At 41.4% G+C, this 17,726-nt stretch overlaps 2 protein-coding genes across 9 annotated transcripts in view; one reads left to right on the top strand and one right to left on the bottom strand.

The window, feature by feature from the left end:
• The window catches only part of Evi5 (ecotropic viral integration site 5), a 164,136-nt gene that overhangs the window by 86,230 nt on the left and 60,180 nt on the right, over nt 1-17,726 (bottom strand). For all 8 annotated transcript variants that reach the window (XM_038339184.1, XM_038339171.1, XM_038339178.1 and 5 more), the window contains 3 exons: nt 2,108-2,297; nt 1,337-1,561; nt 547-621 (listed from right to left, as the gene is read on the bottom strand). In XM_038339184.1, the coding sequence (XP_038195112.1) occupies nt 547-621; nt 1,337-1,561; nt 2,108-2,297 (490 nt within the window). The remainder of the gene's footprint in view (nt 1-546; nt 622-1,336; nt 1,562-2,107; nt 2,298-17,726) is intronic.
• Nucleotides 10,497-10,940, top strand: LOC119820685 (ubiquitin-conjugating enzyme E2 D2B). The gene has a single exon (XM_038339220.1). It carries the CDS (start codon nt 10,497-10,499, stop codon nt 10,938-10,940), a length of 444 nt encoding a protein of 147 aa, XP_038195148.1.

Here is a 17,726-nt window from a genome sequence, read left to right as displayed (position 1 = left end):
TCTGATCTGCATACACATGGCCACACACACAGTGTATGTAAAAAGTACTTGTAATTATTTTTCTTTTATTCGAGACAGGGTTTCTCTGTGTGGCTTTGGTGACCTCCTGGAAGTAGCTCTTTGTAGACCAGGCTGTCCTTGAACTCACAGAGATCTGCCTGCCTCTGCCTCCCAAGTGCTGGGATTAAAGGTGTGCACCACCACTGCCCAACATAATTATTTTTTTCAAGTTCGAGGGCTGGGCCTGCAGCTCAGTGATATAGCATACAAAGCCTGGGTTCAGTTTCCAAAGAAGAAGGAAGTAGGAGGAAGGAAAAAGAACAGAGAGAGGAGGAGGAGTGCAGGAGCTGAAATCTCATTTGGTAGCAAGAGTATTACTGTCCGTCATTTTACTTTGAAAGTGCAAAAGTAAATCACTATGTACACTCTATGTTTAGGGCGATGACACAAATCTGCTTAACTCAGGAAAACCGGAGACGGTTTTTTAATTCTCCAGTTGACTTTAAGAAATGTAGACACAGTTGCTGCTTGCAGGCGTGAACTCACCTGCATAAGCAACAATCCCACTATGAAAGCACTGCCTTGACAGTAGCCAACCTCACGATCCACCAAGGAGTAGGCCTAGAAAGTAAAACATGGTGTTCAAAACACTTCAACGTGCATATTCTATCTTCCTTCTCCAAAACCTAAAATTGGTGAGACAGTTAAATTAAAAGTCCATTTATTTGTATAGAAAAGCTCTTGCTTACTTGTTACAGATGTTATTCTATAAATATTTAAAAAGCAAACGGTTTGTTACATAAAATTTCTCTGGACAATTTCTCAATTAGAAAGTGGCAGCTCCTAAGAGCAAAGGAAATAAAGCAATCGTACTCAGAAAAGTGACAGCTATCGGACAGAGATAAACACAGTACAGTGACAGCAAACAACAAAATTCAAATAACTTAAGAAACTGGTATTGCACAGAGGAAAATGGGGGGGGGGACTATGAAAATGCAATATTAAAAAGGCAACAGTAAATTTTTAAAGGGCTGAGCACGCTTAACAAGTAAAGCCACTATCGCAGACCATGAGGTTGATGTATATGAAGTCTCTACTCTCACACTGCAAAGGCCAGTGAGAGGAGGTTAGTTTTTGTCAACTAATGCCAAATAATGTGATGAATTTTTCAATTAGTTCTCCAAACTACTGATGATGAAGCATCAGAATTAAAGCAGAAAGTATACTAAAACTAAGTATACCGACCAAGACCCTGATTGTTATCACGGGAGTTCATGCTCCATTATGGAAACGTGCACTGTCAGCCTCCTCCAAAACACGAGTAACCAGCACTCACCTTCATCACGTTAAATAAAACCTCCTGTCCGAGGCTGTCTTTTTCCTTAAAAAAGTTGTGTTCTGGGTAAGTTCTAGCAATGTCTCTTCGGATCAGTTTTTCACAAGGTGAAGTCATTTTCAGGAGTTCTGAATACTGGTCCTTAATTGGCATACTCTGTGCGTTACATAGAAGCTGCCAAACTATTGCTCTAAAGTGGTGGGGTATCCCTTTACGAACAAGCTCCTGCAGATGAAAGGAAAGCAAAACGTAAATGTCTCACACCTTGCTATCCAACCGTTCTGGGGCGGAGTGTTGGAATGGAAAAATGTATCACGTTTATAATTTACAAAGCTTGTTTACTAGTAAATATGAAGTCTAAGATGTGACCCTTAGGTACGTTCTGATCAGGAGGCGCTACAGAGCCATGGATAAACCGTCGTCTGACTGGGAATGTGGGGTCTTAAGGATCTGTCAGTCCACAGAGCTACATATCAAAGGGCTGCTGGGGGAAAATGGCAAATACTGATACAGAATGTCATGACTTCATTTCTGAATTAACAACATGGGAGTTTAACTGATTTCTAAAAATAATATTTAATTGTGAATGTCTGCATTTTCAGGATCCCTACAACAGCCCACAAGCACAGATGATAAATACATATAAAGCAAACCTGTTCACAACATAGCTCAGAAATTCCTAGAATCCTTCTGTTTTTCCTAATTTCCTACTAATCCACACCTGACACTCTCCAGGGTAAAGAAGAGAACTGCAGTGAAGAATGCAAATACCTTCACTTGCTTCTCTTTCTTCTTGCGTGCATCATCCCATTCATTCACTACTCTTCCCCAGAGAATCCAAGAGTCTTCTTCCAGGTGACTGAGGTTGCTGGAGGCAGAGGAACTCGACACAAGAGAAGAGCCACTGTTTCTTCTTGACCCATTCACAGATCTTAAAGACTTGCTATCAGTCTCTATCAAGCTAAACAGAATTAAAATTGTTTAAGTGTCATCTCACATGAAACTAGATGAAGTAGGAATTGCATTTAAAGCTTCACTAAATAATTCGTCTTTAAAACATGGGTTTTAAAACATATTTGGTTAGTTGGTTAGTTTTCTGAGAAAGGGTTTCTCTGTGTAGTCTTGACTGTCCTGGAACTCACTTTGTAGACCAGGCTAGCCTCGAATTTAGAGCTCCTCCTGCCTCTGCCTCCCGAGTAGATTAAAAGCATGCAGAACCAAGCTGGCTTTCAGATACAGTTTTAACAATTTTTGTTTGGTTGAAATCAGCATTGCTGTATGTTTTTACTATATACAACAGTTTCAAAAACTGAACTGGAAAGTTGTACTACAAGCATTCTAGTACTATAAGCCCCGTTATAATTCATATTCATTTCCACTGAGTTCAATGGGAGGCTCCTCACTCCACACGTGAGTACACACACAGCAGGAGAACAGACTCCCCGCACTCTCCTGACTTGCTGTTGACCCGAGTCCAACCCCTGGGACTCACATAGTAGAAGTAGAGAGCCAATTCCCACAAGTTTTCTTCTGATCTCCACACGTATGCCCACTCTGATCAATCGATCGATCAACAGATAGATGTAGTTTTAAAATGTTTTAAATTCTGATTAGTAAATGGGGGTGGGAGGAGGTGGCCCCAAGAGAGAAAGGACATATATTTGTAAAAGATTCAACAGAATATATGGATTTACTAATCCTTAAATCCTACCAAGTATACTGTGTGACCAGACCTAAAAAGTAATGATCAACCAAATCCCTTCTTTTTTTCCTGTTTCACACATGTATAACTCATCTATCCTATATATACATACACACACACACACACAAATATACATTGTAAAGATACGGTCAAACCAGGCCCGATTCCCCGTCAGTAGCAAGAGGATCACAGCAGGCACCACTCTCAGGACTCCCTTGGCCCGCAGTCCAGGTTGACTGATAGCTTTGACCATCACTAGCTTGCTGTAAAGCTGGAGTTTTTCTCTTAAGATTCCTGTTGATGCCGGGCGGTGGTGGCGCACGCCTTTAATCCCAGCACTCGGGAGGCAGAGGCAGGCGGATCTCTGAGTTCGAGGCCAGCCTGGTCTACAAGAGCTAGTTCCAGGACAGGCTCTAGAAACTACAGGGAAACCCTGTCTCGAAAAAACCAAAAAAAAAAAAGATTCCTGTTGACTTCTGAGTTTGCAGCCCTGTCTTAGGCTCCTCTCTAGAGAAAGGTGATTAAGGGAATATAAACCATCTATTCCATAACTCATTACAATGGTAAGTCCCTAATTTCAATTGCATACTCATAGGTTATAAATGAAGTCTAGGAAATGTGCTATAAAAATAAAAAATATAAATGGTTCAGATAGGAAGAATCCTAAAATGTTTATTTGTTTATTTAATGTCACTTCAGTAAATTCTCAAGAACAATATCTGTGTGGAGTATACAAATATTCTCAGTACTATTTTAAGAAATATGAAAAGTGAGGCTGAAAAAGAAACATGAGTCGCCTCCTATACTTTCTGGGAGTCAGACAGATTTATAACACATGCTACAGCCCTTATAGTATTTAGCCCACTGAAAGCACATTAAGCCAAAAGAATGTTATAATCTCAGAGTTTTGAAAACCCTGTACATTCTAGATATGCCACAATGTATGAAACCATATTATAAATTATAAAAACAATTTTTGTCCTTATTTGGAGAAAAATACATATTCCCATAGCAACAATAATTTAAATAACTTTAAAATTTCTCAAATATTGTTATAAATGAAGCAGAAGGGAAGATAATGAAGTGGGCAATATGCACCTGAAGAAGAGTCGATGTCTTCAAACAATACAGAAATATAATTTAAACCACACCAACTACACATTAACACAGCTACAACTCTCAAGACTCAACATACAAAATGTCAACCAGCACGGAGCTAATGTGACTCCCACAAACCAGTATCAGAAGTATAAAATGGACATGAACCTCCATTTCCTGGGACCCCACCAAACACTGCAGCAGACACAGCTCTCCCTTTGTGTGGGACCACAACCAGCCTGCAGGATATCCGCTTACAACTACACCCCAACTGCCTTAGCACCCCACCTTTCTGTGTGCACAGGATCCCTTGGATCTTTCCTGAAGCGGCTCTCAGCCTTTGCTCCTAGCCCACCTCTCTTCCTCTCTGCCACCCACTGACCTAAGAAGCGCTCCCTCAATACCAGGGAACCCACAGCTCCCACACTCTCCTAAGACCCAGAGAAGGCAGCAGAAACCAAGGAATGGAACAACACTCATTCAACAAAGACAAGACCAGACATCAACATCTACAGGCAACTCAACCACCCTAACCCCAGATGCCTAGACACAAACACAAACGGCCAAGACAATATGCCTCCAGCAGAACCCAGTAACCCTACTCCAGCAGGACATGAGAAAGGCAATACAGCTGAAGTACAAAACAAGGACTTCAAAATAGCAATTATGAACCCCAAAGAGGATATGAGTGAATCCCTTAGTGAAGTCCATGAAGACACAAACAATAGAAGGGAACGAATAAAACAGGTCAACACCTGAAAGTGCAAACAGAAGCATAAAGAAAACTCAAGTGGAAAAACACCTGGATCTCCATGGAAATTCTAAAAGCCAGAAGGGCCTGAGGGATGGACGTTCTAAAAATTCTAAGAGATCACAGATGGCAGCCCATGACTATATCTAGCAAAACTATCAATCACAATATATGGAGAAAGAAAATTTTCATAATAAAACCAAATTTAAACAGTACCTATCTATCTTACCATTTCAGCTCTATGGAAGGTGTCACAAGAAAAGCTTCAACCTGAAGAGGTTACTCACACCCAAGAAAACACAAAGAATACATAATCCCAAACCAGAACACCAAATGGAGGATGAAAATGCCACACTATAGCAACAAAATAAACACTGCTCACTGAAAACCCTCAATATTAATAACTTTCAATTTTCCCCAATAAAAAGACATAGACTAATAAAATTAATTAGAAAGCATTCAAGAATCACACATTAATATCAAGGATAGATATTGCTTAGGGGAAAAGATAGAAAAACATACTTTAAGCAAATAGAACCAATAGGTAAGCAGGTATAGCCATTTTAATATCTGACACAGTAAGCCTTCAAAACAAAACTAATCAGAAGAGATAGAAAAGGAAGGACACAACATTCTCAAGGAAAAATCCACCAAGGGGATACTGCAATTCTAAACATGCATGCACCAAACACAAGGGCATAAAAGAAACAAAAGAAACACTACTGTAGTGGCATTTTGTTCGTATTAATAAAACTTGCCTGAAGATCAGAAAAGTAAAAGAGCCACACTGGCCAGCCTTACAGACTAGGCAATGGAGGCACACATCTTTAATCCCAGTAGCCACAATGACACACACCTTTAATCTGAGTAGACACACTAATTTGCCATACAAACTAGGAGTGGTGGTGCATGCCCTTAATCCCAGCCCTAGAGAAGACTATAAAACAGGAGAAGACAGCTCTCAGACACAGTCTCATCTGAGATTCCTAGGGGCAGGATCGCTATTTTGGAATGAGGTAGAGGTAAGAGCCAGTGGCTGGCTGTTTTACTTTTCTGACCTTCAGGCTAAACTCCAATTTTTGTCTCTGAGATTTTATTAATCGTGCTTCGCACTATTACAGTTAAAATCACACAATGATAGCGAGTAACTTCAATATCCAACTCTCAGTAATACCAGATCACCACAGACTAAAGCTGGATATCAACAACAGAAAGTGTATAAAGTCATGGAAACTGAACAACTCCCTACTGAAAAATGGACCAAGACAGAAATCAAGAAGGAAATTAAAAACTTTTAAGAACTGATTGAAGTTGGGAGGTGGAGCAGGTTTAATCCCAGCACTCGGGAGGCAGAGGCAGGCAAACTATGGGTTCGAGGACAGCCTGGTCTACAAAGCTAGTTCAGAACAGCTAGGGCTGTTACACAGAGAAACTCTACCTGGGGAGTGGGCGGCATGAATAAAAATGAAAACACAACATACACAAAACCATGGGAAGTAATCAAGGTGGTCGGTCCTAAGAGGCAAGTCTCATAACACTAAGTGCCTTCCTAAAAACCACTGGAAAGATCTCATCTAAGCAAATCAGTAGCAACTTAGAAAGCTGTACAACAGAAAGAAGAGAAACACACAAAAAAGAATAGACAGCAAGGAATAATCAAACTCAGAGTTGAAATCATCCAATTAAAAACAAACAAATACAAAGTTTCAATGAAAGAAAGAATTGGTTTGTGAAAATACTCAGTAAGATAAACCCTTTGCCAAATTAACTAAAATGTGAAGGAGATCCAAATTAACAAAATTAAAGACCAAGAGGGACATAGTAACAGACACTGTGGAAATCCAGAGAATTTTAAGTACTTAATTTAAAAACCTGAACTCCACCAAATTGTAAAACAGGCCATCTACTAAAGTTAAATCAAGATCAGATAAGCAATTTAAACAGATCTATAACCCCTGGTGAAATAGAATCAGTCATTAAATGTCTATCAACCAAAAACGCCCAGGGCCAGATGGTTTTAGGGCAGAATTTACCAGACTTTCAAAGAGTAAACCCCAATATATTCTTTAAATTATTACACACAAGAGAAACAGAAGGAATACTGCCCAATTCTTTTTATGAGGCAAGTTACTCAGATACCTAAACCACATAAAGACCAATGAAAGGGGGCTGGAGAGATGGCTCAGTGGTTAAGAGCATTGCCTGCTCTTCCAAAGGTCCTGAGTTCAATTCCCAGAAACCACATGGTGGCTCACAACCATCTGAAATGAGGTTTGGTGCCCTCTTCTGGCCTGCAGACTTACACACAGATAGAATACTGTATACATAATTAATAAATAAAATAAATATTTTTTAAAAAAGACCAATGAAAGAGATAATCTATGTTCAATTACCCTTATGAACATAATGCAAAAATTCTCAATAAAGTACTTGCAAACTAAATCCAAGAACATATCAAAAAGATTATTCACAATTATCAAGTAGGCCTCATCCCAGAGATTCAGGGATGATTCAACACATGTAAATTGATAGGTGAAATCTACCATAAAACAGACTAAAAAGCAAAAACCACATGATCATCTCATTAGATGGAAAGGCCTTTGACAAAAACCCAACATTCCTTCATGGTAAAAATATTGGAGAGAGTAGGGAAATACATCAACACGATAGAGGCAGTTCACAGTAAGCCCACAGTCTTCGTCAATTTAAATGGAGAGAAACTCAAAGTATTTCTACTAAAATCTGCAACAAGATAAGGCTGTCCACTTTCTCCATACTTCTTCAAGACAGTACTTGGAAGTGTGAGCTAGAGCAATTAGACAATGGAAGGAGATCAAGGAGACAGAAATATGAAAAAGTCAAAGTATCTTTATTTGCAGATGATATGATTTTATAAGCAAATGACCCTAAAAACTACCAGGAAACTTCTACAGCTGGTAAACACTTTCAGCAGAAACAGGATACAAAATGAACATACAAAAATCAGAAGCCTTCCCATACACAAATAACAGACTGAGAAAGAAATCAGGGAAACAGTACCCTTACAACAGCCTCAGAAAATAAATACATACACAAACTTGCAATAACTCTAACCACTCAAGCGAAACCCTTGCATAATAAAAATTTTGAGACACTAAATAAACAAATCAAAGAAGATATAAGACAATTGAGAGATTTCCCCCATTCATTGATCGGCAGGATTCATGTGGTGAACATGGTCAGTCCTGAATGACAGAACTACTACTGAGGTGTCACCATCCCAGATTTCTAGCTGTACTACAAACTGAGAGCAATAAACACAGCATGGTACTGCGTTAAAAACAAGCACAGTGATCAATGGAATCAAACTGAAGACCCAGACACAAATCCACACACCTATGGACACCCAATTCTTGACAAAGAAGCAAAAAATACACACTGAAAAAAGATAGCATCTTCAACAAATGGTGCTGGTCAAACTGGATGGCTGTATATAGAAGAAAGCAACTAAAACTATAGCTAGTTCCTTGCACAAGACTCTACTCCAAATAGAACCAGAACATATAGTTACAGAGAGACAGCTGGGGGGGGGGGGCTGAAACAAATGGATGGAATGTCAAGGAAGGACACATAACATTAAGGGTCATTTGAAGGGTCCTACAGAAACCTATTCCTATAGAAACTACTTAAATTTATACACACACACACATGTGTGTGTGTGTGTGTGTGTGTGTGTGTGTGTGTGTGTGTGTGGAAATCTAAATGGAGTGCCCTAGCTAAACATCTCTCATCACCAAATCAAACATCCAGTGCCAGAGATGGGTTCCATTCCCATGGGAATAGTGCCCTGCCTGCATACAATGCTAGTGCAGTAATAGTACAAACGTTGTGGACACAACCAGCCACTGTTGGATTGGATTTCAGACCAACTCCATGAGATGGAACCCAAGCCTGACACTGCTCTAACAGTAGATAGGCCATGGGCCCACAGGAAAACCAAACACTTGTTCTGCTAAAGTAACATAGCAACAGAATGAGCCCTCACAGCATTCTGCTGTGCACACAGTGTCCAGTCAGTCAGTATCTGAGAGGCTTCCTGCAGTAGACGGAACTAATCTGGACAATGTACAAAGAGCGGAAGACCCTGGACACTCGGTCCTGAATGGGATGTCTTCAGCGCTACATGGAAAAGGAGGCAGAAAGACCCACAGGGCTCGTGCAATGTCAGCAAGCAGCGAAGTCTGCACTGTCCAGGTCAGATAGGGTCCCCGTGCCAAGAGGTAGGGTGAGCACGATCTCCAACCCCTAGCCTAGAAGTTATCTCCTACTGACAGCACCTGCAAAGGGAAAATTAAGTTTCCTACCACGGGCTCTCACTAGTTAGATGACCCACACTTAGGGGAGCATCCATGCTCAGCACTAGGTGGCCAATAATAACTAACTAAATGGTGTTTTATGATTTTTTTTTTTGTCTCATGCTGCTTTGAGCATTTTTTTTTTATCTACCTGGTCTTTTTCTTCTGTATTATGGCTTCCAATTTTGTGTTATTATGGGTTTTGTTTTTATATCTGTGTTTCTTGTGCTTTTTAGTTTTTGCTGTTTATTCTGATTTGGTTTTTTACTCGCCTGTTTGTTTCCTAAAGAAAGCGAGAAGGCATAGAGTTGACACTGAAAATGTAAATGTAAATGCCTTTTATTACTGCAAACTTTCCAAAATGTTTAAAATAATGTGAATTACTTAGTGAAAGATTATCTTGGTACCCTCTGTAAAGAGAAGAGGTGTGAACACTTATCTGCACTTGGAATTCTCTTAAAAATTCTTAAAAAAATAAAATAAAATTCTTTTGTTAAAAAATGAAAAAAAGTCCTTTAATCCCAGCACTTGGGAGGCAGAGGCAGGAGGATCTCTGTGAGTTCGAGGCCAGCCTGGTCTACAAGAGCTAGTTCCAGGACAGGCTCTAAAAAAACTGCAGAGAAACCCTGTCTCGAAAAACCAGAAAAAAAAATGAAAAAAGTCCTCCGTCTGAGATCTGAAACATTTGTGGAATAGGTGATACATCAAGTCTCTTCTCAGAGAACTGCATTCGTCCACGATTTGTTCAAAGAAAACCAAAGGTAATTTGGTAACCTGGTGACAGCTGCATCACGACATCACAGCACATTACATTATGACTTTATGATGATGGTGATGTTACAAAAGAAAAACCCTACTACGCTACCAATCACATCATCCCCGACCAACTGTCACCCTCCCAGGCTGTCCCGTCCGCGTCGGTCTGTGGCACCAGGCTGCGGCCAGGCTGTCGGCACGAGCCCAGGCAAGGGCTCTGGCGGAGGGATCCGCGGAGGCGAAGCTGCGGTCTCTTCTCTTCGGTCTCGGAAGAAGAGACCGCTTCTGCGGCAGCACACAGGGGGCGGCTGCAGGGTGATGTGCCAACCGATGTGAAGCAGACACTGCGTCCAGTGTGGCTGGACCGGAAGCTGAGCGGGCCTCGGCCCTCTGCACATCCTGCCAGGGCCAGGCCACAACTGCCCACCTCCTCTTCGGCAGCTGATCCACAGCCGACAAGGCAACCGCGGGCCCTGCCTCGTCCCACCAGGGGCCCACCAAGACAGCCTTCCGCCCACCATGGCTCTGAAGAGAATCCACAAGGAACTGAACGACCTGGCGCAGGATCCCCCAGCACAGTGTTCCGCAGGTCCTGTCGGGGAAGACATGTTCCACTGGCAAGCTACCATCCTGGGGCCGAATGACAGTCCCTATCAGGGCGGAGCATTTTTCCTGACGATTGATTTCCCAACAGAGTACCCCTTCAAGCCACCTAAGGTCGAATTTACGACAAGAATTTATCATCCGAACGTGAACAGTAACGGCAGCATCTGTCTTGATATTCTCCGCTCACAGTGGTCTCCAGCACTGACGATCTCAAAAGTGCTTCTGTCCATCAGCTCCCTGCTGTGTGACCCCAACCCAGATGATCCCCTCGTGCCTGAGATTGCTCAGATCTACAAGACAGACAGGGAAAAGTACAACAGAACAGCTCGGGAATGGACTCAGAAGTACGCCATGTGACTAAAGAGATTATTAGATATCCTCTACAAGTCAAGGCTAGGGGAACTCTGAACGAGAACGGCCTTCTGATTCCCACCGGACTTCATCATTCCTGGTGCAGGTTCTTCACCTGACACACTACTGCCGCAAGCTGTGCTCTGTACCAACACTGTCTCCTAGCACAGTAACCAAGATGTGAGATTAAAAGTTTTCCTCACTGACTTAATCTGAATAGCCACGGTGTGAGGGGTGGTGGCGCACCACACTGCTTAGAAGGGGTAAAGCTCCGTCAGCAGGCAGGAGATGGTGAGACTGCTTTTAAGTGGAAGCCACTTAAATTTTAAAAAGTTATGAAAAGCTGGGTGAAGAATGTGAAAGTTTCTGTATTCGTTTTAATCCATAACACCTAGAATTAGATGCACACTAAAACCAACCAGATTAAATCCAACCCACCTCCTGTATTTTAAGGTCTAATTGGTCAAGAAAAATAGATTGGTGCTATTGGTCTATAAAGTGTAATTGGCTTTGTTCCCAAATTCTTTATACCCCGACTCAACCTCCTTTCTTCCAGTCTTTCTCTCCATGTTCCTTGGTGTATTTGTGGTTTCTCAGTAGATACATACAGATCACTAATAGTACTTATTTTTCTTATGTTAACTGCTTAATCCATTTGGATTTAAGGGTAAAAATTCCATTTGATGAAAAAAAAAAAACCTGTATAAAGACCCAATTGCTCCTTTGTAGCTTGTACATTCAAGAATGATTAATCTATGTAATAAACCAACTCCTCCATCATTACATAAATGTTATCTGTGTAATAACCAACTGTTCCAGCCACTGCATAAATGTTAATCTGTGTAGTAAACCAACTATTCCAGACATTACATGTTAATCTGTGTAATAAATTCTATTCCAGCCACTGCATAAATGTTAATCTGTGTAATAAAACAATAGTTCCAGACACTGCATGAATGATGATCTGTGTGATAACTGCTCCAGCCCCTGCATAAACACTAACCCGAACAGCTCCAGCCCCGGCATAAATGCTAACCCGAACAGCTCTAGCCCCGGCATAAACGCTAACCTGAACAGCTCCAGCCCCGGCATAAACGCTAACCTGAACAGCTCCAGCCACTGCATAGATTTTGTGAGTAGGTATTTTTGCTTTAAGAACCTTATTTGGTTGAAATTAGTAGATTTTTCATTCAGTCTTTACATGTTTTTATTTAGATTGATCACATTTTAAAATCATGAAACAACTTCAGTTTATAGCTAAAAAGACACCTTAAAAGTAATTTTAGCCAGGTATTGTGGCACATGCCTTTAATCCCAGCACTCAGGAGGTAGAAGCAGGTGGATCTCTGTGAGTTCAAGGGCAGCCTGGTCTACAGAGTGAGTTCCAGGACAGCCAAGGCTACACAGAAATACCATCTCAAAAATAGGGGAAAAAAGGTAATTTTATTAAATATGATAGAGGCATAAGTTTAAAGGCTTATGAAATAATATAGCCTCTGAGGAAAAAAGCTTAAATAAGAAACTAGCTTTGTTAATGAAACTAAGTTGCATTATACCCAAACCTCATGGTATTCTTTGGTACATATATAAAACACAAAAACAATACTGGTACTGAGTTAAAAAAAACTTTGACTAAACTTAGAAAACAACACCATCATACAGTTAGGATGTCTTCATAATTACTTTGCACTAACTTTTACTGGATGTCCACCCAATTTTAAATTGTGCTGTGTATGTAGCTTTCGGTGTGTGCACGTACGTGCTATATGTAGCTTGTGTGTGTGTGTGTGTGCGTGTGTGTGCACGTGTGCACATGAGCATGCTGTGTGTAGATTGTGTGTGTGTGTGCGTGTGTGTGCACGTGTGCACATGAGCATGCTGTGTGTAGATTGTGTGTGTGTGCGTGTGTGTGCACGTGTGCACATGAGCATGCTGTGTGTAGATTGTGTGTGTGTGTGCGCGTGTGTGCACGTGTGCACATGAGCATGCTGTGTGTAGATTGTGTGTGTGTGTGCGCGTGTGTGCACGTGTGCACATGAGCATGCTGTGCGTAGATTGTGTGTGTGTGCGCGTGTGTGCACGTGTGCACATGAGCATGCTGTGTGTAGATTGTGTGTGTGGCTTTTTGAAGTCTTCCCCATCCATACTCTAGTAAAACCTTGAAATATGTCAACTGCATGTCTGAAACATGATTCTCTTCCTAATGTAACTGAAAACAAAGCCAGTCTTCAGTCGTGTTGACGTTCTCTAGACATCAGGTTCTTAAAAATGAATCTTTATACTGCTCCCCCGAAAAAAATAGCTGAATAAATTCCAGTTTTTAATTGCCATGAATAAAGAGACAAAATAGAAACTACGTTGCTGGCTTATATATTGACTACACTAAACCCTTTTATCATTATTTTAAAGTATACTACTATCTTTGTAAAAGGGGGAAAAAGTAATTAATTATAAAACAGCCTCAGGGCAGATTCCAGAAGAAAAGCATTGCTTGAGTTTTGTTTGATTTTGGTTTTGGTGTGTGAGTGTGGAGAGGACATTGGCACAATTTAACTGCCTCTGCAGACCTTCCAGTGGGACAGGACAATGATAAATCCTGACTTGATCTAGGCTAATGGATGTATGTATGTATGCCTGTATGTCTGTGATTATGTGCACATGTCTTTTTAACCAAATTTTTTAAGTTTAAAATTTATATGATAATAAAAAGGTATTTTTGTACACTTGCACGTTGTTTTAAGCCAATTTTTATATGCGTAAGAGCCAACAACTAAGCTGAGTGGTGGTGGTGCACTCCTTTAATTCCAGCACTCGGGAGGCAGAGGCAGACAGATCTCTGTGAGTTCGAGGTCATTCTGGTCTACAGAGCTACTTCCAGGACAGTCTCCAAAGCTACAGAGAAACCCTGTCTCAAAGAAAAAAAAAGGGAAGGGGGCAAAAATATCAAGTTTCCAGTATGGCAAAATACACCTGCAATCCCAGTATTTGGGAGGCTGACAGAGGAGGTGACAAGGTTAAGACCAGCTTGAACCATGCAATGAGACTGTCTCAATGTTCATCCTCCAACAAAAAAAAAAAAAAAGTTTAAAGAAAAGAAAATGTAGATCTAATGTAGCATAGCCAGGCACTGTGGCACACATTTGTAATCCCAACACACCAGGGGGTCAGCCTGGTCTGCGTGTGAGCACTAGGCCAGACAGGGCTCTGTGTGAGACTGCCCACGAATGAATGACTAAGCAAACAGTCATGTGCCTTAAATATACAGTGTATTATGTGTATAAAGCCTATGGCAGTGTAGCATCCTGGGCCTTCCTGCCCACCACTTCACTGGTGACTACAAAGTCTACGCTTTGTAAACCTGGCCTTCAGACTCACTCAGCTCTCACGAAATGTGTATAAATCCCGCAGTGCAGCATATAGGAGCCTGCAACATGTGTGTGGTAAATGTAATACACAAGCAGGCCATTGTTAACTCTGATGCTGCATTTGTCTGTGCGCCTGTTCTGTTTAGATACACAAATGCCACTGTCTCATAATTAACTACATTATTTATACAATGTGTAGGTTTAGAGCCAAGAAGTAACTAGCAAGGTTGCATATGCACACTTTAGAGCTCACACATTAGGAGACCGTCCAACAGTGCCTTCCCTAGGCCTGTCATCTAATGACACAGAACTCTATTAGACATGGCATTCAAGAAAAGCATTCATAAAAGCCTTAATATGTAGACTTTATAAAAAATATATAATTAGAATCAAGTATTCTTATTTATTACTGTTAAATGGGTTACAAACTTAAAAATGCCCCCAAAACAGATGACCATGTAATTTCAACACAGTTAAGGAGCTACAGCAGTGACAGAGGACAAACTTCATGAGCCTGGGAACCAGGATGCAGCCTCACTGGAGTCTGGCCACTGAGACGGTCGTCTAAAACTTACTCACTTACTTTGTTTACCTCACATCCTACATGAAGTAGAGAACCGGGAAATACTATAAGAGGGAGAGTAGTTTGGGTTTTATCTCTAACAGATGAACTTTGTATCTTGGGTTCTGAGAACTGAACAGCACCAAGACTTCACCTCTGTCAGGGAAGTGGATCAGCACAGGCTTCATGGGACGTATAAGAACAGCAGTTTTTGTTTGGGGCTTGTATTAGGTTTGTTTTGAAAGTAGAGGTTGTTTACTTTGTATATGGACACCTTCATGCAAAAAGACATTAAAAACAAAACCGCTGTGTAACCCTGTAACTGAGAAGTACGAAGGAGCCCTGGCCACCACTCTCACCCACCCTGCCCTGCAGCTGGCAACCAGGCTGCCCTGAGATTACTGCTGCCTCAGCCCTAGAGGAACTCCTTTCTGCTGTGTGTGTGCGCACACGTAAAATGCAGAAACATATGTTCAAGTGTTGGCCTAAGTGACTACTAAATGCTCAGTCATACATGGAATATCTCTAGGACCTTCCCTAAGGCCCAGGGAACATCACAGAAGAGATAGCAGAAAAGACTACAAACAGGAGGGGCGAGTGTTGTAAAACAGCTCTGAAAGTAACACAGCAGCAACCGTGGTCGCCTTCACGAGACCGGACCTGTCAACGTTCCATCACAAGTGAGGAGGTGTTCGTGAGGTCCCACTCCTCCTGGGGAGCCCTTGGTAGCACAGGGCTACAAGGGCAAGGGCAGTCACTTTCCTCAGGGGTCAGTTGCCCATTTGCCAGGGAATAAGCCACATTCACCCTCATGCGAGAAACCCTGGTAGATAAAGAAACTGTCTGGGGAAAAGGATTTTAGGCATGAGAGAGCTAGTAAAGGAGGAGGTACATAGGCATGGTCGAGCTATACCACATACATGGATGAAACTCTCAAGAAATCAAAACAGTATCAACAGAGGAAAAGTTTTCAGGAATCAATATCTGTGCCTTGGTTACTTGGAAGACGTCCTTGTAGGCGGTACCAACAGCAGTTTTAAACACAAGCCTAAAGTTAAGGGATAAAAAGGTAAAGACTACAGAAATTTGGCAACTGTGAACAGCACTTCAAATATCAGATGAGATCTGGCTCGCTGCTCTCCTGTGGTAGAGAACTGGTCAGCGGGCCAACCGCCTGGCGATCTGCAAACCGCTAAGCGTTGATGAAGAGCTAAGGTGGGAAAGCACTGTACTGGAGAGACGTACGCAAAGTTTTCTAACTATTCTGGCAGTAACAGCAGAGAGTCTTATCACAAGGTCTCTAATATTACAACAAAACAGGATGTGAAACATTCTGGGAGAAATAAAATAATCTGCCAACTAAATGGTTAGCAAATCAGTAAAATCTGGCTCATTAAAGTCTACCTGGGTCTGCTCTAACAAAATAGAATTTATTTTGAAAAAAGGGTAATTCATAAACAACGGGTATTTATTGTTCACAGTTCTGAAGTTGGCAAGTCCAAAATCCAGGCACTAATATTCAAGTCTGACAAGGACATTTCTAACTAACAGTGCCTTCTTTTAACGTGTTCACATGACAGACGCTGCCAAAACTCCCTAAAGTCTCTTTTTTAAAAAGCATTAATTCCATCCATGAGAACAGAGCTTTCCAAAGGTCTGACTTTATTATATTTCAAATTAAGTTCAACATAGGAAGGAGTTTTGCAGTCACAAACATTCAGATCACAGCAAAACTACATGCCTGACTCACAGGGGTCACATGCTTTCCTGGTGACACATACAAATTCCTCTCTAATCAATAGAAAAAAAATAATAGAATTACACAAAAGTGGTGTAAAAATGATAGATCTGAAAAACCAATTTCTTTGCTTTGTTTCTTTAAAATGACAGCTCCAGTCCAAGATTCCTTTACAGAAAGAACTGAGGAGTAAACCAGCCATCCTCAGCCAGGCATGACAGCTGATACCTGTAACCCCAGCACTAGGAGGTTTGAAGCACAGTTAATGAAAACTCAGAGACAGATATTGGGGTTCAACCCGAAGACCAGAAAAGCAAAGCAGCCAGCCTCTGGCTCTTACCTCGACCTCAGCCCAAAAAATGGCGACCCTGCCTCCAGGAATCTCAGGTGAGGCTGAGCCTAAGAGCTGTCTCCTCCCATCTTATATTCCTCTCTAGTTCTGAATCGGGGCGTGCGCCACTATAGCCTGGTTTCTATGGCAAGCTTAGTGTGGCTACTGGGATTAAACGTGTGTGTCACTGATGCCTGGTCTGTAAGGCTGGCCAGTGTGGCTGTTTTACTTTTCTGATCCTCAGGCAAGCTTTATTTATTAAACATAAATATAAAATATAAGATGCCACTACAGAGGCTGAGGCCTGAGTTGTTACCATGACTTTATGACCAGCCTCTTATACTACACAGTAAGTTCTAGAAAATTCTGAGCTACAGTGTGAGACTCTAAATAAAATCCTGCCTTCACAATAGAGAGAAAAACAAAAAAGCTTAAAAACCAAACCAATTCAGTGTTTTTCCTGTTATATATGTGTGTGTATACACATACACAATGTATTGTTATTTACATACATGTGTGTATATATATACACGTATGTGTATACACACACACAGCTAGAGAGATGGCTGAAGCAATTAAAAGCACCTGCTGCTCTTACAGTGGACAGGTTCAGTTTCAGCACACACATGTTGGCTGTTTTGAGGCAGGGTTTCTCTGTAGCTCTCATGCCTGTCCTGGAACTCGCTCTTGTAGACCAAGCTAGCCTTGAGCTCACAGAGATCCACCTGCTTCTGGCTCCCGAGTGCTGGGATTAAAGGCATGCACCATCATCACCCAGCTAAAAAAATTTTTTAAG

Source organism: Arvicola amphibius, chromosome 1 (genome assembly GCF_903992535.2).
Source record: "Arvicola amphibius chromosome 1, mArvAmp1.2, whole genome shotgun sequence".
Lineage (NCBI taxonomy): Eukaryota > Metazoa > Chordata > Mammalia > Rodentia > Cricetidae > Arvicola > Arvicola amphibius.
This window is presented reverse-complemented; position numbering and strand designations above follow the sequence as displayed.